At 42.7% G+C, this 27,244-nt stretch overlaps 1 protein-coding gene across 1 annotated transcript in view; it reads right to left on the reverse strand.

Moving 5' to 3' along the window:
- Positions 1-25,388, reverse strand: part of abtb2b (ankyrin repeat and BTB (POZ) domain containing 2b) — a 132,969-nt gene extending 107,581 nt beyond the window's left edge. Inside the window, exon 1 of the mRNA XM_039017057.1 lies at positions 23,990-25,388. Within this exon, the coding sequence (XP_038872985.1) occupies positions 23,990-24,884 (895 nt within the window). The 5' untranslated portion in view covers positions 24,885-25,388. The remainder of the gene's footprint in view (positions 1-23,989) is intronic.
- Positions 25,389-27,244: the final 1,856 nt, after the last annotated feature.

The following is a 27,244-nucleotide window of genomic DNA, read 5'->3' on the forward strand; positions in this document are numbered from 1 at the left end:
CAAAGCAAGTGAAGTAGATAACATACAAAAGTGGAGAAAAAAATAATATATATATATATATATATTTCACCTTTATTTAACCAGGTAGACTAGTTGAGAACAAGTTCTCATTTACAACTGCGAACAAGTTCTCATTTACAACTACGACCTGGCCAAGATAAAGCAAAGCAGTGCGACACAAACAACAACACAGAGTTACACATGGAATAATCAAACATACAGTCAATAACACAATAGAAAAAGCCTATATACAGTGTGTCCAAATGAGGTAGGATAAGGGGGGTGAGGCAATAAATAGGCCATAGTGGCGAAATTATTACAGTATGGCAAACTAAACACTGGGGTGATAGATGTGCAGAAGATGAGTGTGCAAGTAGCGGTGCTGGGGTGCAAAGGAGCAAAATAAATCAAATAAATAACAATATGGTGATGAGGTAGTTGGATGGGCTATTTACAGATTGGCTGTGTACAGGTGCAGTGATCTGTGAGCTGCTCTGACAGCTGGTGCTTAAATCTAGTGAGGGAGATATGAGTCTCCAGCTTCAGTGATTTTTGCAGTTCGTTCCAGTCATTGGCAGCAGAGAACTGGAAGGAAAGGCAGGCGAAGGAGGAATTGGCTTTGGGAGTGACCAGTGAAATATACCTGCTGGAGCGCGTGCTGTGGGTGGGTGCTGCTATGGTGACCAGTGAGCTGAGATAAGGCGGGGCTTTACCTAGCAGAGACTTGTAGATGACCTGGAGCCAGTGGGTTTGGCGACGGATATGAAGCGAGGGCCAGCCAACGAGAGCATACAGGTCGCAGTGGTGGGTAGTATATGGGGCTTTGGTGACAAAACGGATGGCACTGTGATAGACTGCATCCAATTTGCTGAGTAAAGTGTTGGAGGCTATTTTGTAAATGACATCGCCGAAGTCATGGATTGGTAGGATAGTCAGTTTTACGAGGGTATGTTTGGCAGCCTGAGTGAAGGATGTTTTGTTGCGAAATAGGAAGCCAATTCTAGATTTAATTTTGGATTGGAGATGCTTAATGTGAGTCTGGAAGGAGAGTTTACAGTCTAACCAGACACCTAGGTATTTGTAGTTGTCCACATATTCTAAGTCAGAACCGTCCAGAGTAGTGATGCTGGACAAGTGGGTAGGTGTGGGCAGCGATCGGTTCAAGAGCATGCATTTCGTTTTGCTTGCATTTAAGAGCAGTTGGAGGCCACGGAAGGAGAGTTGTATGGCATTGAAGGTCGTCTGGAGGTTAGTTAACAGTGTCCAAAGAAGGGCCAGAAGTATACAGAATGGTGTTGTCGGCGTAGAGGTGGATCAGAGAATAACCAGCAGCAAGAGCAACATCATTGATGTATACAGAGAAAAGAGTCGGCCTGAGGATTGAACCCTGTGGCACCCCCATAGAGACTGCCAGAGGTCCGGACAACAGGCCCTCCGATTTGACACACTGAACTCTGTCTGAGAAGTAGTTGGTGAACCAGGCGAGGAAGTCATTTGAGAAACCAAGGCTGTTGAGTCTGCCGATAAGAATGTGGTGATTGACTCCCCCTTTGAAGAGGGGGATGACCGCGGCAGCTTTCCAATCTTTGGGGATCTCAGACGATACGAAAGAGAGGTTGAACAAGCTAGTAACAGGGGTTGCAACAATTTTGGCGGATCATTTTAGGAAGAGCGGGACCAGATTGTCTAGCCCGGCTGATTTGTAGGGGTCCAGATTTTGCAACTGTTTCAGAACATCCGCTATCTGGATTTGGGTGAAGGAGAAAATGGGGGAGGCTTGGGCAAGTTGCAGCGAGGGGTGCAGGGCTGTTGACCGGGGTAGGGGTCGCCAGGTGGAAAGCATGGCCAGCCGTAGAAAAATGCTTATTGAAATTCTCAATTATCGCGGATTTATTGGTGGTGACAGTGTTTCCTAGCCTCAGTCCAGTGGGCAGCTGGGAGGAGGTGCTCTTATTCTCCATGGACTTTACAGTGTCCCAGAACGTTTTGGAGTTAGTGCTACAGGATGCAAATTTCTGTTTGAAAAAGCTAGCCTTTGCTTTCCTAACTGCCTGTGTATATTTGTCCTAACTTCCCTGAAAAGTTGCATATCGCGGGGGCTATTCGATGCTAATGCAGTACGCCACAGGATGTTTTTGTGCAGGTCAAGGGCAGTCAGGTCTGGAGGGAACCAAGGGCTATATCTGTACCAGGTACTACATTTTTTGAATGGGGCATGCTTATTTAAGATGGTGAGGAAAGCACTTTTAAAGAATAACCAGGCATCCTCTACTGACGGAATGAGGTCAATATCATTCAAGGATACCCGGGCCAGGTTGATTAGAAAGGCCTGCTCGCTGAAGAGTTTTAGGGAGCGTTTGACAGTGATGAGGGGTGGTCGCTTGACCGCAGACCCATTTCGGACACAGGCAATGAGGCAGTGATCGCTGAGATCCTGGTTGAAGACAGCAGAGGTGTATTTAGAGGGCAGGTTGGTTAGGATGATATCTATGAGGGTGCCCTTGTCTATGGATTTTGGGTTGTACCTGGTAGGTTCATTGATAATTTGTGTGAGATTGAGGGCATCAAGTTTAGATTGTAGGATGGCCGGGGTGTTAAGCATGTCCCAGTTTAGGTCACCTAACAGCACGAGCTCTGAAGATAGACGGGGGGGAAACAATTCGCATATGGTGTCCAGGGTACAGCTGGGGGAAGGTGGTGGTCTATAGCAAGCGGCAACGGTAAGAGACTTGTTTCTGGAGAGGTGGATTTTTAAAAGTAGAAGCTCAAATTGTTTGGGCACAGACCTGGATAGTAAGACAAAACTCTGCAGGCTATCCCTGCATGATACAATACAAAATTAACAGTAAACATTACACTCACAGAAGTTCCAAAATAATAAAGACTTTTCAAATGTCATATTATGTATATATACAGTGTTGTAATGATGTACAAATAGTTAAAGTACAAAAGGGAAAATAAATAAACATAAATATGAGTTGTATTTACAATGTTGTTTGTTCTTCACTGGTTGTCCTGTTCTTGTAGCAACAGGTCACACATCTTGCTGCTGTAATGGCACACTGTGGTATTTCACCCAGTAGACATGGGAGTTTATCCAAATTGAGTTTGTTTTCAAATTCTTTGTGGATCTGTGTAATCTGAGGGAAATATGTGTCTCTAATATGGTAATATATTTGGCAGGAGGTTAGGAAGTGCAGCTCAGTTTCCACCTCATTTTGTGGGCAGTGTGCAACATAGCCTGTCTTCTCTTGAGAGCCAGGTCTGCCCACGACGGCCTCTCTCAATAGCAAGGCTATGCTCACTGAGTCAGTACATAGTCAAAGCTTTCCTTGAGTTTGGGTCAGTCACAGTGGTAAGGTATTCTGCTACTGTGTACTCTCAGTTTAGAGCCAAATATCATTCTAGTTTGCTCAGTTTCTTTGTTAATTCTTTCCAATGTGTCAAGTAATTATCTTTTTGTTTTCTCATGCTTTGACTGGGTCCAATTGTGTTGCTGTCCTGGGGCTCTGTGGGGTCTGTTTGTGTTTGTGAACGGAGCCCCAGGACCAGCTTGCTTAGGGGACTCTTCTCCAGGTTCATCTCTGTAGAGGATGGCTTTGCCTTATATAGCACACAGCCCTCTTTCCTCCTATCGCACTCTCTCCACTACTCTCCCTTTCTCCTCTTTCCCACTCTGTGGTCTGAGGTGTAATAAAATATTACAGCCATGCCATCCACAAAATGGGCCTCTATTGGCAGTAGTAACTGGCTGGGGTTTGGTTTAGGCACACACACACACTGACACGCAAACACACACTGACACACACACACACACACACACAAGATCATGTCCATCAGCAATTAGAACTGTGATGGTTGGCATTCGTTGTTCATAATGCAGCAAATGGGGAAGGTCAACATGGGGTGTAAAGAAAGACTTGTATGGATATGTATTAAATCAAATAAATGTGTTACTTTTGTAGAAGATCATGAAGACATGCGCGGGACACTGCCGTAAGGGTACAAATGCTCGAGTTACCTTGAATTGAATAATCTACGTCAGTCCAACTCGGATCTGGACCTCGAGTCCAGCTACACATTGGATTGCAATTTGTTTCTGGTGGTCCGCTTGCACACATCCAGTGGCCAAGGTTTTAAATCAGTCCCTGATTAGAGGGCAATAAAACATCAACAGTGGAGCTGGAGTGGAGCTCCAGATTTGAGTACGCCTCATCTAGGCGGTTCCATTAGAAAGAGCTAACAGCCTTTTAGGTGCTATCCGGTTCACATTCAAGTGTCCACCCTCCATCTAAAGCTAGTGCTAAAAAAGAAGAATGTGATGAGGCACTTTAAAAACAGAAATACAATTCTCGGAATTCTCAAAAAAAGATCTCATTAAATGGTTTCAATCCGTTACATAACGGGAAAGCTGTGTGTGCTTATAGGGGGGAAAGCGGGGCTCTCTTAGAACAACAGTAATCATACAGGGGAGACGTGGGAAGGGGTGGATGAGGTTCCGCCTGGTTTATGTAAAGAACTGAACCCATATTTCTCTTTCGCCCTGGAAGCACAAAATGAATGGCGCGCGAGCATGAGGAACAAACGGCTAAAGTTATACAAAAAGCAGCATGATTATGCTTTAATCCTCTCTCTGTCTTTCTTTTCCCCCCTTTACGTCCCTCTTTCCATCCCCTCTAAGCAGTGAGGACAGAGCCTTTTCTCTCTCGTGCTCCCTCTGTTTAGAACTCGCTCAAACTTCCAACCTAGGGTTGTGTAAATCATTGTTGGCGTTCTTCCCATGCTGCCCCTGATTTCCTGTCTGGCTGGCGTTGCCATGGTGACCGGCGGCATGCGAGAGGGGGCGGGGGACAAAGAGGTCTCTGGTAGTTGTGGGTAAGGAGGGCCAAGACCGTGCCGACTGGCTCGTGACACTACCAGTTCCAAGATGACACCTAACCCTGTGACCCCTGAGAGGAAATGTATACAATTACTTACTCCATCACATCCTACAGATGGACTATGGAGTGGGCTTCATCTGGGAGTGAGGGGGCTGATGGGGAAACGGATAGAGACAAATGTGGAAAAATGTGAGTTGTGCGTTTTGTTTTTGGTGAGTATGGTCCTCCCATTGCAGGAGCTGTCTCTTGGCAAGCATATACAGGCACATCTGTCTCTCTCTTCTGTCTCTCTTCTCCCTTCCTCCCTACACAGGTGTCTCGGTGGCAGCCCTGTCTCCCATCCAGCCTCTACACGGAGGTTATGGGATACCCAGTACTAAATTCTCAGTTGAACCATACCGACATCCAGGAAAAATCCAACCAGCCAGCCAGATTCTAATCCAGACCCTCTGCTTCTCACATTAGCCATTAGCATTGGATCCTGAACGTGTGTGTGCGCGTCCGTGCGTGTCTGTGTTGAACCGGTCTTAAACTGTTGCCGCAGAGAACTCTCTAGAAATGGGACACTATGCCTTCCAGTTTTCCATTCACATAAAGTAAGCAAAACAGCATGCAATTGCTATTATCTCTGTCTTGGATCTCTCTCTCTCTCTCTACTTCTCTATATTTTAAGGAGGGGGGATGTTTCACGGGGAGTGTTGTGTTTTTAAGTAAGTGAGAATGTCTCAATAGAAAGCATCAAAAGTATTTATCTCACTGTGTCTCTGCCCAACACCCTCCGTCTTTTCTCTCTCCCCCTCTGGCCTATCGCTCACTCTCTCTCTACCCCCTCTCTTTCCCTACATCCCTCTCGCTCTCCCTAGTTCATCAGCGTTAGTTGTCCTGTAGTGTAAGCCGTGTTCAGAGTGAGTCATGGAGTCGTTATTTAATGGGGAGGAAGAGACTGGCGTGAGGATGAGATTAAACTAAACTGCTGGATAGCATCAGAGGAAACGAAGAGTAAGACCACGTCTGCGTCCCAAATGATCCCTCTGTCTATGGGCCCTCGTCAAACATTCTTCACTAGAGAATACGGTGCCATTTGGCACACATCCCAAATAACATCAGAGGGCAATGGGAGGGTTCAGCTAGAGAGTGGAATATGAGAGAGTTTACGAGTGAAGGTTTATTTTGTGAAGTCTACAACAACGGGCTGCTTCGACAAATAATGAACATTTTAGACAAGTAGAGGGAATAGGTTCTACACTGATAGACTGGGTTAAATAATGGTTGACTTTGTCGTTGAATCAAAATCCCCTGTTCACTGACTGCTTGTGGCTCTCAAAAAACAGTGATTACACACACACACACACACACACACACACACACGACTCCCTGAACCTTTGTGCCAGCATTTCACAACTGAGATCGGACAGGAAGCGAGTATAAACAGCGATATCGACTATGTGTACATTTGTATGTGCTTCTATTTGGAAATACCGACAGTATCATTTTCAATACCGTAAAAAAAATAAGATCTGTTATTTCCAGCTTAGGGCTAAGTTTGCTAACTTGCTCGTGTCTAGATCTAGATCAAGCTTCTTGGTTAAAGCAGAGACACTCAACCCCCTCCTGGAACAAGATCCCTGTTGCCTAAATTGTTTTGTGGGTCAAAAATAAAGAAATAATCCTATTTATTATAATATTTTTTATAAATAGCGCCCCTTGTGTGCACATTCGGTAATACCGTCCGTATACCCTGGTATGATACAGAAAAGGTATGATGGTATAAAAATCTGGATATTGCCCAACCCTACCATAGAAGGACACGCACAGGCAGAGAAAGAGCGAGAACAGCAGGTATAACCTTTATAACCCACTAAAGCTAGATCACTTACAATTTTAACTCTGTACACACTGGGTTGGTGACACCGTTCATAAAGTTAGCCTAAATTCATCTGCACAAATGTTGACTCCGAGGGAGAAATTGTCCCATAGTAACAGACCCCAGATCAGCTTCCCCTCAATCTTAACCTTAACCGTTAGCAGGGGAAATGCAAAACTGACCCAAGAGGGCCAAACTAAAAGCCATGTTAATGCCTGGTGTGCAATAAACTGTATGTATTCACTAGGCACAAACATATGCCTCCAACATAATGTTTACAGTGCCTTCAGAAAGTAGTCACACCTCACATTTTGTTGGGTTACAGACAATTTCAAATGGATACAATTTGGATTTTGTGTCACTGGCCTACACACAATACCCCATTATGTCAAAGTGGAATTATGTTTTTCATTCTTACAAATGAAAATGTCTTGAGTCAATAATTATTCAACCCCTTTGTTATGGCTAGCCTAAATAAGTTCAGGAGTAAAAATGTGATTAAAATAAGTCACATAATAAGTTGCATGGACTCACTCTGTGTGCAATAATAGTGTTGAACATGATTTTTGAATGACTACCTCATCTCTGTACCCCACACATACAGATAATTGCAAGGTCCCTCAGTCGAGCAGTGAATTTCAAACAGATTCAACCGCAAAGTAGAGGTCGACCGATTAATCGGAATGGCCGATTTCAAGTTTTCATAACAATCGGAAATCGGTATTTTTGGACACCGATTTGGACGAATATTTTTTTTTTTACACCTTTATTTAACTAGGCAAGTCAGTTAAGAACACATTCTTATTTTCAATGACGGCCTAGGAACGGTGGGTTAACTGCCTTGTTCAGGGGCAGAACGACAGATTTTTACCTTGTCAGCTCGGGGATTCGTTTTTGCAACCTTCCGGTTACTAGTCCAACACTCTAACCACCTGCCTTACATTGCACTCCACGAGGAGCCTGCGTGGCAGGCTGACTACCTGTTACACGAGGGCAGCAAGAAGCCAAGGTAAGTTGCTAGCTAGCATTAAACTTATAAAAAACAATCAATCTTCACATAATCACTAGTTAACTACATATGGTTGATGATATTACTAGTTCATCTAGCGTGTCCTGCGTTGCATATAATTGATGCGGTGCCTGTTACTTTCTCATTGTATCACAGCCTACTGTCATTGCACCAATGTACCTAACCATAAACATCAATGCCTTTAAAATCAATACACAAGTATATATTTTTAAACCTGCATATTTAGTTAATATTGCCTGCTAACATGAATTTCTTATAATTAGGGAAATTGTGTCACTTCTCTTGCGTTCCGTGCAAGCAGTCAGGGTATATGCAGCAGTTTGGGCCGCCTGGCTCGTTGCAAACTGTGTGAAGTCCATTTATTCCTAACAAAGACCGTAATTAAATTTGCCAGAATTGTACATAATTATGACATAACATTGAAGGTTGTACAATGTAACAGCAATATTTAGACTTATGGATGCCACCCGTTAGATAAAATACAGAACGGTTCCGTATTTCACTGAAAGAATAAACATTTTGTTTTCGAAGTTTCCGGATTCGACCATATTAATGACCAAAGGCTCGTATTTCTGTGTGTTATTATGTTATAATTAAGTCTATGATTTGATATTTGATAGAGCAGTCTGACTGAGCGATGGTAGGCAGCAGCAGGCTCGTAAGCATTCATTCAAACAGCACTTTCGTGTGTTTTGCCAGCAGCTCTTCGCAATGCTTCAAGCATTGAGCTGTTTATGACTTCAAGCCTATCAACTACCGAGATTAGGCTGGTGTAACCGATTGTCACGAATCCCGCTTCCTGAGTCTGTTTTTGCCTGTGTTCTGTCCTGGAGTGTTTTTTCCGGTGTCCTGGAACGCACCCTGTCTGGTTGCCGGGCGACGTAGCTAGTTGGAAGATCTCTGAGTACCCGCACCTGTATCCCATCAGCTATCTGCACACCTGGTCCTGATCATCACCCCTCCACTTCATAAGCGCTGACCTGACATCCATTCCCTGCCGGATCGTTAGCCATGAACAGTATGTTGTGCCAGCGTATCAGCCTCCAGTTTGATAGAGTTTGTTTTGTTGTTTTGTACGTCTTGCTTGCCTTGAACTTACCTCCGTTTGTTCTGTCTACTGTAATTCACCCGGAACACTCACCCCATTCCTGCCTGGTCGTCGGTGGCTTCTGTTACTCCCTTGGATCTGCCTATTCATTCCCATCAACTCACCTCCGCTGCCCGCTCCGCCACCTGGATCTTTCTACCTCTACATTTAAACTTGTAAATAAATACTCACCTTCGTCCTACTCTCCTTGTCCTGGTCTGCTTCTGGGTTCTACTTTAGAAAAAGCGTGACACCGATGTGAAATGGCTAGCTAGTTAGCGGGGTGCGACTTTTGTGGAGAGATGGGTAACGATGCTTCGAGGGTGGCTCGTGTCGATGTGTTCCTGGTTCGAGCCCATGTAGGGGCAAGGAGAGGGACGGAAGCTATACTGTTACACTGGCAATACTAAAATGCCTATAAGAACATCCAATAGTCAAAGGTATATGAAATACAAATGGTATAGAGATAAATAGTCCTATAATTCCTAAAATAACTACAACCTAAAACTTCTTACCTGGGAATATTGAAGAGTCATGTTAAAAGCAACCACCAGCTTTCATATGTTCTCATGTTCTGAGCAAGGAACTTAAACGTTAGCTTTCTTACATGGCACATATTGCACTTTTACTTTCTTCTCCAACACTTTGTTTTTGCATTATTTAAACCAAATTGAACATGTTTCATAATTTATTTGAGGCTAAATCGATTTTATAGATGTATTATATTAAGTTAAAATTAGTGTTCATTCAGTATTGTTGTAATTGTCATTATTACAAATAAATAAATAAATAAATATATTTATTTATTTTATTTATTTATTTTTTTAAATCGGCCGATTAATCAGTATTGGATTTTTTTGGTCCTCCAATAATCGGTATCGGTATCGGCGTTGAAAAATCATAATCGGTCGACCTCTACCGCAAAGACCAGGGTGGTTTTCCAATGCCTCGCAAAGAAGGGCACCTATTGTTTGTTTTTTATCTACCAGTCATTTAATATCCCTTAGAGCATGGTGAAGTTATTTATCACACTTTGGATGGTGTATCAATACACCCAGTCATTACAGAGATACAGGCGTCCTTAACTCAGTTGCCAGACAGGAAGAAAATGGTGTCTTTAAAACAGTTACAGAATTTAATGGCTGTGACAGGAGAAAACTGAGGACGGATCAACAACATTGTAGTTACTCCACAATACTAACCTAAATGACAGAGTGAAAAGAAGAAAGCCTGTACAGAAAAAAATTCTTCAAAAAAATTCATAATGTTTACAATAAGGCACTAAAGTAAAACTGCAAAAAATGTGGCAAAGAAATTAACTTTATGTCCTGAACAAAAAGCGTTATGTTTGGAGAAAATCCAACACAAAACATCACTGAGTACCACTCTTCATATTTTCAAGCATGTTAGTGGCTGCATTATGTTATAGGTATGCTTGTCCTCGGAAAGAACTAGGGAGTTTTTTAGGATAAACAGAAACAGAACAGCGCTAAGCACAGGCAAAATCGTAGAGGAAAACCTGTTTCATTCTTCTTTCCAACAGACACTGGGAGACAAATTCACCTTTCAGCAGGACAGTAACCTAAAACAGGAGGCCAAATATACACTGGAGTTGCTTACCAAGACGACATTGAATGTTCCTCAGTGGCCGAGTTACAATTTTTACTAAAACATAAATCTATGGCAAGACTTGAAAATAGCTGTGCAGCAATGATCAACTTCACAGAGCTTGAAGAACATTAAAAATGATGTGCAAATATTATACAATCAAGGAGTGCAAAGTTCTTAGAGACTTACCTAGAAAGACTGACAGCTGTAATTGCTGCCAAAGGTTATTCTAACATGTATTGACTCAGGGTTGTGAATGCTTACGTAAATTCAATATTTCTGTATTTCAAATTCAAAAAAAGTCAACAAACATGTTTCCAATGTCATTATGGGGGTATTGTGTGTTAATGGGTGAGAAAAAAAATATTTTTTATCCATTTTGAATTCAGGCTGTAACACAACAATATGTGAAATCAGTCAAGGGTTGTATTGTACCTACTGCAAATTTACAGTGCCTTCGGAGAGTATTCAGACCCCATGACTTTTTCCACATTTTGTTACGTTACAGCCTTACTCTCAAATGGATTAAATAGTCCCCCCCCCCTAATCAATCTACACACTATAACCAATAATGAAAAAACAAAAACCGGTTCTTATATATTTTTTTATATTTGCAAAAATTTCTAAACGGAAATATCCATTTACATAAGTATTCAGACCCTTTACTTAGTACTCTTTTGAAACACCTTTGGCAGTGATTACAGCCTCGAGTCTTCTTGGGTATGATGCTGCAAGCTTGGCACACCTGTATTTGGGGAGTTTCTCCCATTCTTCTCTGCAGATCCTTTCAAGCTCTGTCAGGTTAGATGGGAAGTGTCACTGCACAGCTATTTTCAGGTCTCTCCAGAGATGTTCGATCTGGTTCAAGTCCGGGCTCTGGCGGGACCACTCAAGGACATTCAGAGACTTGTCCCGAAGCCACTCCTGTGTTGTCTTGGCTGTGTGCTTAGGGTCATTGTCCTGTTGGAAGGCGAACCTTCGCCCCAGTCTGAGTCCACCACCATGCTTCACCGTGCCAGGTTTCCTCCAGACATCACGCTTGGCATTCAGGCCAAAGAGTTCAATCTTGGTTTGATCAAACGAGAGAATCTTGTTTCTCACAGTCTGAGAGTCTTTAGGTGCCTTTTGGCAAACTCGAAGGGAGGAATCATGCGTCTTTAACTGAGGAGTGGCTTCCGTCTCGCGACTCCTCAGGTGGTATGCTGCAGAGATGGTTGTCCTTCGGGTTCTTGGTCACCTTCCTGACCAAGGCCCTTCTCCCCGATTGCTCAGTTTGGCCCGGGGGCCAGCTCGAGGAAGAGTCTTGGTGCTTCCAAACGTCTTCCATTTAAAAATGACGGAGGCCACTGTGTTCTTTGGGTCCTTCAAGCTGCAGGGATTTTTTGGTACCCTTCCCCTGATTTGTGCCTCGACATAATCCTGTTTCGGAGCTCAAAATGACAATTCCTTCGACCTCATGGCTTGGTTTTTGCTCTAGAGGCGAAAGAAACGCACACCTATTTAGGCGAGGTGCTGGCTAGCGGAGTAGAACACTTAAAAAATAAAGGAGAGCCGCACACTCTAGGAGAGTGGTTGGTTTTTGTCAACTGTGGGACCTTATATAGACAGGTGTGTGCCTTTCCAATCATGTCAAATCAATTGAATCTACCACAGGTGGACTCCAATCAAGTTGTAAAAACATCTCAAGGATGATCAATGGAAACAGGATGCACCTGAGCTAAAACTCAAGTCTCATAGCAAAAGGTCTGAATACTTATGTAAATAAGGTATCGGTTTTTGATTTGTAATAGATTTGCAAAATTGTCTACAAACCTGTTTTTCGCTTTGTCATGATGGGGTATTGTGTGTAGATTGATGAGGAAAATTGTTTATTTAATCCATTTTAGAAATAAGGCTGTAACTTAACAAAATGTGGGAAAAGTCAAGGGATCTGAATATTTTCCGAATGCACTCGCAATTGTTATTTATTGTGTTAATTGTTTACATTTTTTGTGATAATTTTCTTACTTTTTACCTCTGCATTGTTTGTAAATGGTGCTCATAAGTAAGCATTTCACAGTAAAGCCTCCACCTGTTGTATTTGGCCCATAAAATTTGATTTCATTTGAAAACAGTCCATCCAACAATGCAATCGACCTCGCCACTCATCTAGATCAATGTTCCATTTTCCATCAATCAATACTCCTATGCACACACACACACACTAAAATGTACCAGACACATCGATACCAATTATAATGGGAGGAAAGGCTTACTCATCCCATTTTGCTTGTGATAATAGCAATAAAATTGATCACATTGGGATGCCATAACATCTAGCAGTGGTGTCAAATAGTGCAAATGTCCAACTATTACAGAGCAGTCAAGCCAGCAATCTATGGCAGAACACGTGTGTGTGTGTGTGTGTGTGTGTGTGTGTGTGTGTGTGTGTGTGTGTGTGTGTGTGTGTGTGTGTGTGTGTGTGTGTGTGTGTGTGTGTGTGTGTGTGTGTGTGTGTGTGTGTGTGTGTGTGTGTGTGTGTGTGTGTGTGTATACCTGTCTGGGCAGTATATTTTAATGCCACATTAGGCTGCTGCATGACACAGGAAAATAATAAATAAATCAAATCAAGGAGCCTGCCTGAAAGTGAGGAGAATGGAGAGAGCGAGAGAAAAGAGAAAGGGAGAGGTTTTTCAGGATTGCTATTGGAGACGTATAACTCATTTCTGCCTTAAAGAGTTCCAGATGTGGGACGAGAGAGAAAGAGCGAGAGGTGGGGGGGAAGACGGGCAGAGAAGGTGTGATGAGATGGGGGATCCCTGAGATTGTCACCATTGATGTTCTGACAAACGTTTAACACTTGCTGAGGTAACTGGAGCAGACATGACAGACATTGATTAAACCACTGACTGTGGTTCCTGCTGTGTGTGGTGTGTGTGTCTGTAAGATATACATTGACCGTGCTGTGTTAAGTGCTGTTCGATCCTGACTGAGTCTCTTAACTGCCTAGCCTGTCAATGCAGTGTCACAATGGAGTCGACAAATACCACCTCAATCATCATCATCCTCAGGGTCAGGGTCATTGATCCTGACCCTTTCAATGGCAAAGACTACAATCATCATTGTAATAATACATACCGTTTATCTGAATGTTATCCAAAGCCCCTAACATTAGTATTAATCAAACCCACAATCCTAACGTTGCAAGCTCCATGGTCTACCAACAGCCACACAGGACCATATCAGGAGCACAGGACCATATCAGGAGCACAGGACCATCATCCTAATGATCACTGCTTGAACCACAATGGCTGTTGGCTCCAGTCCCAGCTAGGCGTAACACTGCCACTGTGCTGCTGAGTGTGGCGTCTAACCCCTGACCTGCTTTCATCAATAGGCTCAGTCAAACGGATCCCTATTCACTACAAACAGAAAAAACTATACTAGTAGTTGTATTGGCAGCTGTTTGGTCCAGCACTGCTGTGGTTGTGTGGTTGTGTGTGTGTGTGTGTGTGTGTGTGTGTGTGTGTGTGTGTGTGTGTGTGTGTGTGTGTGTGTGTGTGTGTGTGTGTGTGTGTGTGTGTACACCCATTTCCTCATGCCTACGTCTGCGCGTGTGTGTTCATGCCTACGTCAGTGTGTGTGTGTGTGTGTGTGTCTGTGATAGTGTTTGTTTTCTCTGCGGAGGCTCACAGAAACAAAGGGCCATTGTGTGGCTGTGAAAGAGCCCTGCTCTGGAGAACGGCCGACTGCCACAAACAAAACCTCATTACAACGTCCCAACACTGGTCCAACATTGGTGGTCAAACACTGGTGACCAAACACCAGACCGGCCTTAGATCAATGAGTTTACTGGCGGTACGGGACAGGGGTGAGCGAGGAGACGGCAGAGAGAGGGATGAGAGACGGATAAGAGAGGAGAGAAGAGGGTAGGAAGGGAGCGAGAGAGAAGGGGATGGGTGAGATAAAGGAGATGGGGGGTGAGAGTAGAGCAGAGCAGACAGCTGGAGAGGAGGAAGTTGACTTAGTAGCACAAACAGAGCTGTTTTTCAAACGACTGTCTGCTTCCTGCTCTAACACTGATCTCCAATAAGGCCTAATAATAAACAGCCCAACAGGGATAACATGATTTTCACACACGAACACTGATCACCAATCAGATCTTATAAAAGGTCCAATGCAGACGTTTTTATCTCAATATCAAATCATTTTAAAATCACCTTACTGTGATTGCTTTCAATTAAAATGGTCAAAAGAAACAAAAATAGCTTCTCGGCAAAGAGCAATTTCTCAAGCAAGAATTTCACTCGGACTGTCTGGGAGTGGTCAGTGTGGGGAGGAGAAACTGCAAACAAGCTGTTATTAGCAGAGAATTTTTCTTATTGGTCTATTAGGGTAAATCCATTTCAATTCAATCGTGTTTTGACAGCATTCCTTTTGATTTAAACAAAAGGGATGCTGTCCATGGAAGAGGTGGCAAGAAAGTTACTTTTTGAACGTGAATGCCAAAACATTCAGCAGATTGACCCAAGTTGACCCATTTTGCATTCCCTACCATACCATGAGACATCCATGTCTTCATCACTAGAAAAAATAAATGGTTGAGTTTGATATAATTGAAAAGCTTACAAAACGAGGGTCAAAATATTTTATATTTTTTTTATAAAAAATATTTTAAAAATGCAGATTTTTTTTACCTTTAATGTCAATTATCTATTTGTATATGTTGTATGTTGGTTTTTGTGTTGTGCGCGCCATCGATTGAGACACAGCACGCTCTTAAAAACAGGGTGAGTGTCATCTCAATAGAATGGACCTATCCCTTCAGATCACTGCAATTTAGCTTGTACACCATCGAAATTGAATTAAAATATTTACATCTAATTGCTTAGAAAGCCAGTATGCGGGTTTGCACTCGGGCTTAAATGAAAGGCGGGTGGTGCGTTCTCAAGCCGCAGATGCAGCAATACCAATGAGCGTCTTCTCCAATGCGAAGTTCGAAGTCTTCTACTTAAAAACTCTACACCCCCAAAGGCTTAATGAGGAATTGGACCTTGTATGTTTCCCCTCTAGTGTTGTCTACATGCACCAGCAGTATTACAAATGTTTTACAAATTAAAAAACAGAAATCATTTATTTACATAAGTATTCAGACCCTTTGCTATGAGACTCAAAATTGAGTTCAGGTGCATCCTGTTTCCATTGATCATCCTTAAGATGTTTCTACAACTTGATTGGAAACCACCTGTGGTAAATTCAATTGATTGGACATGATTTGGAAAGGCACACACCTGTCTATATAAGGTCCCACAGTTGACAGTGCATGTCAGAGCAAAAACCAAGCCATGAGGTCGAAGGAATTGTCCCTTGAGCACCGAGACAGGATTATGTCGAGGCACAGATCTGGGGAAGGGTACCAAAACATTTCTGCAGCATTGAAGGTCCCCAAGAACACAGTGGCCTCCATCATTCTTAAATGGAATAAGTTAGGAACCACCAAGACTTTTCTTGGAGCTGGTCGCCCAGGCCAAACTGAGCAATCGGGGAGAAGGGCCTTGGTCAGGGAGGTGACCAAGAACCTGATGGTCACTCTGACAGAGCTCCAGAGTTCCTCTGTGGAGATGGGAGAACCTTCCAGAAGGACAACCATCTCTGCAGTACTCCACCAAGCAGGCCTTTATGGTAGAGTGGCCAGACAGAAGCCACTTCTCAGTAAAAAGCACGACAGCCCGCTTGGAGTTTTCCAAAAGGCACCTAAAGGACACAATACTCTGGTCTGATGAAACCAAGATTGAACTCTTCGGCCTGAATGCCAAACATCACGTCTGGAGGAAACCTGGCACCATCCCTACGGTGAAGCATGGTGGTGGCAGCATCATGCCGTGGGGATGTTTTTCCAACACCTTCCAACAGGACAACGACCATAAGCACACAGCCAAAACAACGCAGGAGTGGTTTTGGACAAGTCCTTGAGTGGCCCAGTCAGAGCCCGGACTTGAACACGATCAAACATCTCTGGAGAGACCTGAAAATAGCTGTGTAGCGACGCTCCCCATCAAACCTTACAGAGCTTGAGAGGATCTGCAGAGAAGCATGGGAGAAACTCCCCAAATACAGGTCTGCCTAGCTTGTAGCATCATACCCAAGAAGATTTGAGGCTGTAATCGCTGCCAAACCTGTTTCAACAATGTACTGAGTAAAGGGTCTCAATACTTAAAATGTGATATTTCAGTTTGTATTTTTAATACATTTGCAAAAATGTCTAAACCTGTTTTTGCTTTGTCATCATGGGTTATTGATGAGGGAAAAACAATGTAATACATTTTAGAATAAGGCTGTAACGTAACAAAATGTGAAAAAAGTCATGTGATCTGAATACTTGAATTTGTCCATTTTTGATACTCTTCTATATATTCCTTGTTAATATGCATTGACTCCCGATTTGCCCGTTTCTAATCAACTATCTGCCTGCACCTGTTGCGCCCGCTATGCACAGCAGGTGTGTCTTAAGTATGTGTCTTCTTAAATTTGTTAGTACAGCACTGATGAAGATATAAGAACCGAACGTATGCTCTGTTCCTTTTTATATAGCACTTTAGACTTTCTGTATTCTTTCGAGCATGGATTAAATTCATTATATTATTTTTACATCTTGGCCTTCTTGGGTTATTCCTTTTCATGGTTGAGTGTGAGTACTTTAACTCTATTAACTTGCAATTACTAGCACAAGATGGCCGCCAGGCCACCCACCCACTATTCTATTATCTATATTTCTATGACTTTAATAGGTTTATTTATGATGGATTGACAGTATAATTTAAAACAACAGATATTCCCTGATGTGGACCTCAAACCATCTTTGCGATACCACTTGAAAGTTGAAATTTCAATTGTATTCCCATTTTAGTACATTTATCAGCCAAAACATGACACCCACCCTGTATATTCGAGAGCGTGTTCGGTCTCAACCGATGGTGGGCACAACACAAAAACCTCTGATTACGTAAAATAGGGTCTGGGCTACAATAAATTGGAATATGAAAAAAAAAAAAAAAAAAAAATTATTGACGTTTCAAATGTAAAAAAAAAAAAATGTTTTAATAGTTTGACAACCCTGTTTGTAAACTTTTAAATTATTTCAAATCTCAAATATTTTCCAGTGATGAAGACATGGATGTCTCATGGTAGGCTTGGGTGGTATAGTGTATAACGGGGTATTTGGAAAAAGCCACGGGATGGTTTACAATACCGTTGAAACAATTTCTTAGATTTTTAAATCAACTTGAATATTTGTAGCAAATTGATAAGTAAATACCTGCAGTCAACTTGAGCAATATGTTAGGAGATAAAGAACATGATGGTCTTCATTTCATCTGTCACATTATTATGTAGCTCACGACAGTCCCCAGTCACATGGTGTTTGTTTTAAAGCACATAATGACGAGAGAGCGAAACCTTGAGAGTCACTCACTGTTGTGGAGCATGCGTCAGGTGATCTAATTACAGTATGGAATTCACAACTAAATGTTTGCCAGCTAGATATCTTACAACTATTAAGTTAAGTGTCTAAAATATGCTAAATGCTCTGCAGTTGTGCATTTTGGTTTGCTAATTTAGTAGCTCGTTCGCGATATAGCTAACTTCTTCCAAAATCAAGCATTCGCTGGGTAATAGCAGAGAATCCCCATCTGGAACAACAGCCTTGCTAGCTAATATTTGTTTTGTGTGTTCAGCAAACTGAGTAGCATTTTTGAGTTACTTGTTTAGGTCAGAAATTTTACAGAATGTTCGCAATGCACCCGTTAGCATTTAGTTGGCATTCTACGGGATTTTACATGTACATGTTAGCACTGCTAAGCTACGGGTTAAAGACTATCAGTGCGGTTGGAAAACAGCGCCCCCTGTGCTCACTTCCAGTATTACCGAATATCCAAGTATCGCACAAGGTCGGTATGAAGGTATTACAATCTGGACACCGTCCAAGCCTATCTCATGGTATGATAGGCAATGCAAAATAGGTCAACTTTTGAGCACTATTATCTCTTGAATGATTTGGCATTCAGGTCCAAAAAGTCACTTTATGAGCACTTATGCAATGGGCAAATACTGCATGTATGGAACATTTCGTTCACATCAAAAGGAAGTCAAAAGTGGTGCTGTCAAAAAGCTATTGAATTCAAATGGATTTAACCATTAACTAATTAACCGCCTGGTGATGTCGCTAGGCAGGCCAAAACTCCATCCCACCAAAACAGGAGGCCTTTTCAAACTGCTCTTACCCTAATATGGCATTAGTATCATTTTCAGAATGTCAGTATTATTCCAACCAGTATGGAAATATATATAAAACACAGGATAATCAAGTTTCACTGCACTCTGCCTTTAAAACATTAATACAAAAAAACTGTCCATAAATGATTCAATGATTTGCTTGAACACTGATCTCTAATCAGATCTAATAAACAGTCCTACAGGGGACAACATTTGTGCTTCCTGTTACACTGATCAAAAATCAGTTCTAGAAAAAAGGATGAACGTAAACTGAAATACAAGTCTGATGGAGACAAATTGGTGAGGTGGGTATGGTACTTGCAGAATGGAGTCTGATTAAGTCACTCTGGATGAGTGTCTACTAAATGACCAAAATGTAAAATGCAAAAGGAAACAGTCACTTTGACAGTGACTATTCTATTCCCATACTTCAATTCATTTTACCTCATAAAAAACATGACCTGTTCAGTGAGAAAAAAAAACATTCCTTCTTTGTTAAGATTTCAAATGCAAATTGGACTGCTTTTTCCCCATCCTGACAAGTGAAATCGCTTTGGACACATCTAAAGCCTTCTCACACATCTCAAGCTTTCTCAAACAAAGCAGACCCATTGTATCCTACCACAGGTTTGAGTATGACACATTACACCTTTTCCATCACATGTAGACATGAGTGAGTGGGAAGGGGAAAGGGGCATGTAAGTGTTGCTCACTGGTGCTCTTAACTGAGCTGAGAGTTTGACTGCACTTTCAATCAGAGTGAATGAATGTTCTCCTGTCCAGATTCATGCACACATGTTTGTGCACACACACACACACACAAACCAACTCCAATTGCAGCAGCCAGGGCCGGCTCCAGGCATAAGCAACATAAGTGGTCGCGTACGGACCAATTTATATATACTGCACCAGTCAAAAGTTTGGACACACCTACTCCTTCAACGTTTTTTATTTATTTGTGCTATTTTCTACATTGTAGAATAAGAGTGAAGACATCAAAACTATGAAATAACACATTATGGAATCATGTTGTAACCAAAAAATATTAATTATATTTGAGACTCTTCAAAGTAGCCGCCTTGATGACAGCTTTGCACACTCTTGGCATTCTATCAACCAGCTTCATGAGGTAGTCACCTGGAATGCATTTCAATTAACAGGTGTGCCTTGTTAAAAGTAAATTTGTGGAATTTCTTTCCTTTTTAATGTGGTTGAGCCAATCAGTTCTACCGTGACAAGGTACGGGTGTTATACAGAAGATAGCCCTATTTGGTAAAAGACAAAGTCAATATTATGCCAAGAACAGCTCAAATAAGCAAAGAGAAACGACAGTATATCATTACTTTAAGACATGAAGGTCAGTCAATCTGGAAAATTTCAAGAACTTTGAAAGATTCTTCAAGTACAGACACAAAAACCATCAAGCACTATGATGAAACTGGCTCTCATGAGGACCACCACAGGAAAGGAAGACCCAGATTTACCTCTGCTGCAGAAGATAAGTTCATTAGAATTAACTACACCTCATATTGCAGCCCAAATAAAAGTAACAGACACATCTCAACATCAACTGTTCAGAGGAGACTTAGTAACTCAGGCCTTCATGGTCGAATTGCTGCAAAGAAACCACTACTAAACGGACACCAATAAGAAGAAGAAGAGGCCAAGAAACAAGAGCAATGGACATTAGACCAGTGGAAATCTATCCTTTGGTCTGAGGAGTCCAAATTAGAGATTTTTGGTTCCAACCGCTGTGTCTTTGTGAGACAGAGTAGGTAAACGGATTATCTCCGCATGTGTGGTTCCCCCTGTGAAGCATAGAGGAGGAGGTATGGGGGTGCTTTGCTGGTGACACTGTCGGTGACAGCATTCTGCAGCGATATGCCATCCCATCTGGTTTGCGCGAAGTGGGATTATCATTTGTTTTTCAACAGGACAATGACCCAACACACCTCCAGACTGTGTAAGGGCTATTCGACCAAGAAGGAGAGTGATGGACTGTTACTTTAGATGACCTGGCCTCCACAATCACCCAACCTCAACCCAATTGAGATGGTTTGGGATGAGTTGGAACGCAAAGTGAAGGAAAAGCAGACAAATGCTCAGCATATGTAGGAACTCCTTCAAGACTGTTGGAAAAGCATTCCAGGTGAAACTGGTTGAGAGAATGCCAAGAGTGTGCAAAGCTGTCAAGGCAAAGGGTGGCTACTTTGAAGAATCTAAAATGTAAAATATATTTTTATTTGTTTAACACTTTTTTGTTTACTACATGATTCCATATGTGTTATTTCATAGTTTTGATGTCTTCATTATTATTTTACAATATAGAAAATAGTAAAAATAAAGAAAAAACAATGAATGAGTAGGTGTGTCCAAACTTTTGACTGGTACTACATACATACCGAACAAAAATATAAATGGAACAATTTCAAAGATTTTACTGAGTTACAGTTTATATAAGGAAATCAGTCAATTTAAATAAATTAATTAGGCCCTAATCTATGGATTTCACATGACTGGAAACACAGATATGCATCTGTTGTTAACATGCTACCTTGTAAAAAAAGGTAGTGGTGTGGATCAGAAAACCAGTCAGTATCTGGTGTGACCACCATTTTCCTCATGCAGCGCAACACATCTCCTTCACAGAATTGATCAGGCTGTTGATTGTGGCCTGTTGAATGTTGTCCCACTCCTCTTCAATGGCTGTGCAAAGTGGCTGGATATTGGCAGGATCTGGAACACGATGTCGTAGACGTCGATCCAAGGCATCCCAAACAGCTCAATGGGTGACATGTCTGGTGACTATGCAGGCCATGGAAGAACTGGGACATTTTCAGCTTCCAGGAATTGTGTACAGATCCTTGCGACATGGGGCCGTGCATTATCATGCTGAAACATGAGGGGTTGGCGGTAGATGAATGACACGACAATGGGCCTCAAGATCTCGTCACGGTATCTCTGTGCATTTAAATTGCCATAGATAAAATGCAATTGTGTTCATTGTCCATAGCTTATGCCTGCCCATGTCATAACCCCACCGACACAATGGGTCACTCTGTTCACAACGTTGACATCAGCAAACCGCTCCCCCATACACGCTGTCTGCCATCTGCCCGGTACAGTTGAAGCCAGGATTCATCCGTGAAAAGCACACTTCTCCAGCGTGCCAGTGGCCATCGAAGGTGAGCATTTGCCCACTGAAGTCGGTTACGACGCCAAACTGCAATCAGGTCAAGACCCTGGTGAGGATGACAGGCACGCAGATGAGCTTCCCGGGGATGGTTTCTGAAAGTTTGTTTAGAAATTATTTGGTTGTGCAAACCCACAGTTTGTCTGGGTGGCTGGTCTCAGACGATCCCGCAGGTGAAGAAGCCGGATGTGGAGGTCCTGGGCTGGCGTGGTTACACGTTGTCTGAGGATGTGAGGCCGGTTGGACATTCTGCCAAATTCTCTAAAACTTTGTTAGAGAAGGCTTATGGTAGAGAAATGAACATTCAATTCTCCGGCAAGAGCTCTAGAGGACATTCCTGCATTCAGCATGCCAATTGCACGCTTCCTTGAGACATCTGTGGCATTGTGTTGTGGCAAAACTGCACATTTTAGAGTGGCCTTTTATTATCCCCAGCACAAGGTGCACCTGTGTAATGATCATGTTGTTTAATAAGCTTCTTGATATGCCACACCATTCAGGTGGATGGATTATCTTGGCAAAGGAAAAATGCTCACTAACAGGGATGTAAACAAATGTGTGCACAAAATATGTAAAATGTCTGTATTTTTTTTAACCTTTATTTAACTAGGCAAGTCAATTTAGAACAAACTCTTATTTTCAATGACGGCCTTGGAACAGTGGGTTAACTTCCTTGTTCAGGGTCAGAACGACAGATTTTTACCTTGTCAGCTCGGGGATTCGATCTGCAACCTTTCGGTTACAAGTTCAACACTCTAACCACTAGGCTACCTGCCGCCCCACTTCAGCTCACGAAACATTTGCATATATATTTTTTTCAGTTTATTTTTTTTAAAGAAACTCGGGTCGTTTGCATTTAACTATCATCTCGATAAAAACAGCTGGACGTAATGACGTCACAAGCAAAAACCTACGGTGTCGAATAAAAATTAAGTACCTGAAGTGTTTCCATGACCAATTTAAACAAATTGAGCATTAATAAATAGCTGACATCCTGTATGCCTTCCCATCTATCTGTTTCATGTCTCTGATAGCCAGCATTGATAGAATGCAATAATTTACTAATGTTTGCCATATTCTAATAATTCTCATGTGCCAACCACAATCCGTGCCATGGTTAAACCTGCACTGCTGTATATCTGAAATAGTTGAATGGTGAAACTTGCCAGCCAACCAGAAACGCAAGGCAACGCAATTCAGGTATTATTGAAAGTCAAGACAATCCTTGTCCTGTAATGACACATTGTTTTTCATAGTTGATCAAATAGATTTTTGCAAGCAGTAGGCGTTTAGAATTAAATGTGGAGTGGCGCTTATTAGTTACGCGAAGACATCCCGTGCCCTGCTTACCTTCAAAAGTATTGAGCAATCATCATTCATTCGAAAAACACCAGTTGTCGCTATAAAGAAAGTTTGACAAAAGAAAATCCACCCCTGTCGAACAGATTCAAATGTTGTCAATCTTCAGAGCATTTCTCCTATATCTGCCGTTTCCATTAAAACACACGGCATTGCTTCTGTCTCATAAAACTGAGTCAATGGAAACCTGCCTAGTGACAGTCACTCAATTAGCCATATCAGCTAACAATTTTTGGTAAATTAGTCGAGCCAGTTATCATCCCCAAATACTGACCGGCCATACAGGGCACGTGCCTGACCTCCTCGGGCCCCCAATGATTTTGTTAGTCACTCTCACTCAGATATAATTGACATGGCATAAGTCATGAGTAGAATTACATGAAATGTGTTATAAAATTGCTAAATGTCCTCTCCATCCCATGGCAAAATGTGTAGAACTGCATTTCACAATAATTGCTACTCACCACACTCAAAGTGTAGATTTGCAGGAAATTTACTTTTTCGTACATGACTCTCTCCACCGTCAAGAGCAGTGCTTGGTGGTGGGGAAACAGAGAGCCGGCCCTGGCAGCAACAACTTAATTTATAAGTCTATAATTTTGAGCCCACTTGTATGCATTTTACAGTCACCTTCCAACATTCATTCCACATTAGCTGGTCTACCTTTTGGGTACTTTGACAAACCCCTCTTGCCTTGAAGTGATAGAAATGTACTTACCATTGGCGTTCTTGCCGCAGATGAGATGCTCATAGTGCTGCAGGACCCCCCACAGCTCCGCGTCATTGTTCACCACCCCCTCCAGAGCTTCGACCGACACCGGGGCACAGCCTGACACCGTGTCCACCCTGGAGTGCCCTCGCTCGGCCATCATTACCCGGGAGCCGGCCTCCTCCACCAGCGCCTCCATGCAGGCGGTAAGACAGATAGCCGCATACTCGTGGATGCGCACCGAGATGCGGGTGTCCACCATCCATCGAAAGAACCTTCCCACGGAGAAGGTGAGGCCGCAACGGGCAGATTTGCCCTTCCTCAGGAGCTCCCCGGCGCTCATACTGTACATGGAGATGGCCTTGACCGTGGCCGATATGCAGTGTTCGGCCAGAGCCCAGCTCAGCACCAGCCTCATGGCGCTCTGCACCTCGAAGCGAGTGCAACGGCAGTGCATGACGCTTAGCCGCTGAGCCTCTCTCGAAATGCGGATGAGGGCTCGGCGAAGGAGCGTGGACAGCCTCCGGACTGCCTCATTGGATAATGTCGGCACCGGAAACGCTTTGGCACCGGTAACGTTCCCGGCTACTTTACGCAGTATCTTTCCCACCTCGTCTTCGGTCCAAGGGAACTCCTCGAGCTCCGGTAAACGGGGACACTTGGAGAAGATGTCCTCGGGATCCTCGGGCAGCACCGTGTTGACCGTGTCCCAGCTGTTGTTGCGACTGTTCATGGAGCCGGAGTAGTACCACCAGTTGCCCCGATGCGGAGCCGTCATGAACGGCTGTGAGTTGGACTTGGAGGACGAGAGGCTCAGGGACTTGCAGGAGTCCCCTGCCCCGTAGCCCGAGTCTAGAGTCAGGTCCTCCAGGGTCTTCATGTGGGCATTGCTCATCCCCGCCATAGTTAGATATGTATTTTATTTAACAAGGATGTGAAGAAACGTTGGGGAATTTAATGGTTTACCTGGAAGTGACTGTAGTATACGACTCCAGTCGAAACTCACACGCAATCTGGTTCTACTGGTTTACGCAAAACTCTTTTCATGCGTGTCCATACATGTTAATTTGATCGTAACGCTAAAAATGGCATTTATCAGAAGTATATTCTGTAATTTCTATGTTTTAAAGATATCTAAATCCTTTCATAAATCATAGATGGTATGGAGAATGAAACCATACTGTACGCTCTCCCCATATAGTGCCTGTCGCGCAGTGATATAAACTTTTCTCTCGGACTCCCCTCTCCCCGGGACTCCCAAACTTGTAGTCGAATTATTCCAATCCCTGGAAAAATCTGTTAATTCGGTAGTCCATCAACGGAAACCAGAAACTTGAGAGAAAGGAAAGGGTTTTGGAAGGTTTTAAAATAAGGAAATAGTCTATCATCGCTTGCAGCGAGCCTAGTGCCCCACCAGAAACAGACGACTGCCGCACAGACGTAAACGAGGGGCTGGGATACACGCCTGGAAATTCCCAACCACCAATCAGCAGCCGACAGAATTCTGAGATCCAATCAGCGATTTGTTATACAGTACATTTACCTTTGGGTAAATACAGTATGAACGTTGTTTTTGCAACACATCACAATATATGAGCCAGGGGTAAAACTAACATAAAATAGCAGGCGTAAAGGAGGTATCATTCCTAGGTATTAGCCGCTCTAGCATGGTGGTGGAAAATGGTGTTTCATAAATAAATAAAATAAATATATTTTCCCATTTTTTTCAGCCATTTTTCTAGCCATTAAATCGAGGTAAGGAGGAAATCGAAACCTTTGCAGCTTGACGAGAATGTTTTATGTATGAACCGGTCCCCGCGGGACATGAGCTGTCCAAAGGCTGATAGTGGAGATCACAGGTTGATGGCACCTTACAGTTTATCTCAATTGCTAAAACACTAAAACCCATTGGCTGAACAAAGTTCTCAGTTGCCTGGACTCATTTAGCTAATTATGCAGTCTGTTGTCAATACCTTAAACCATTTCACATGGTAAAACACAATTTGCAGATCTCACTTAGACTTTTCAGCAAAACTCTAAACACATTCTCATTCTCAAAACACATTCTGCACTCTAATGCACATGTCATCCATACTGGTAAACACAAGTGGCAACAATCAAATACAAATAGAGAACACATGTCATTGATTGAACACAACCACTCAAAATTGATTTAACCTGTTTCAAATGATGCGACACAACCAATATAAGCCAGTTCAGAGAGCAAACAGGTTGTTGAAGGTGGGAAGGAGAAAGTCTGAGAATGGATAGAAGAAACAATGTGAGAGGACGAGTGCGCATGCGAGGTGGGCGAAGAGGAGGAGGATGGCAAGGAAGAGGAGGACGAAGAGGAAGAGAAAGACAAAGAGTGGAAATATCTGATGAAATTCAAGCAACAGTTATAGACCATGTTCTTGTCCATGGACTGACAATGAGGGAAGCAGGACTTAGAGTGCAACCCAATTTGAGCCGATTTTCTGTGTTCACCATAGTAAGGACATTCAGAGAAGAGAACAGGTACTACTGTATTTTTGTAATTGCACATTTACTGTACTACACTATATGCAGCTGTTTCAATAGACATTTGTAAAGTTAATCACTGTATGTATTGTACTGCATGAATATGTTTTGTAACTGTACAACTACTTTTTGTAGAATTGCAAGGCTGCCACATGCAGGTCGAAGGACAGCTATATTCACTCGGGAGCAAGAGGCCGTTATAGTTGGCATGGTCCTTCAAGATAATGCAATACGACTCAGAGAAATCCAGGAACGAGTGATACAAGACAACACACACTTCCAGGGAATCGACAGTGTGAGCATTTCCACAATTGACCGTGTCCTCCATCATAACAGGATGCGAATGAAACAAGTATACAGAGTATCTTTTGAGCGCAACTCACCAAGGGTGAAAGAACTGCGAGCTCAGTATGTGCAAGTAAGTGTACATTCGGAAACATTTACTGTAATCCAGATTGTCTACAGTACTAACACATACTATGTGAATGACATTACTCTTCAGTACATACATTGTATGTGAATCAGAAGCCTAATTGTACTCTACAGTATAGCACTGTCTGTGTACGACTTACAAAATCCTACATACAGTATATTGTATTTCTACACAGACAATATTTGACTTGGAATCCTTGGACAGACCCCATGAGTTCATCTTTGTCGATGACGCAGGCTTCAATCTAACAAAGAGGAGAAGGAGAGGCCGAAACATGATTGGACAGCGGGCCATTGTTGAAGTCCCTGGTC

This window comes from Salvelinus namaycush, chromosome 21 (genome assembly GCF_016432855.1).
Source record: "Salvelinus namaycush isolate Seneca chromosome 21, SaNama_1.0, whole genome shotgun sequence".
Taxonomy (NCBI): domain Eukaryota; kingdom Metazoa; phylum Chordata; class Actinopteri; order Salmoniformes; family Salmonidae; genus Salvelinus; species Salvelinus namaycush.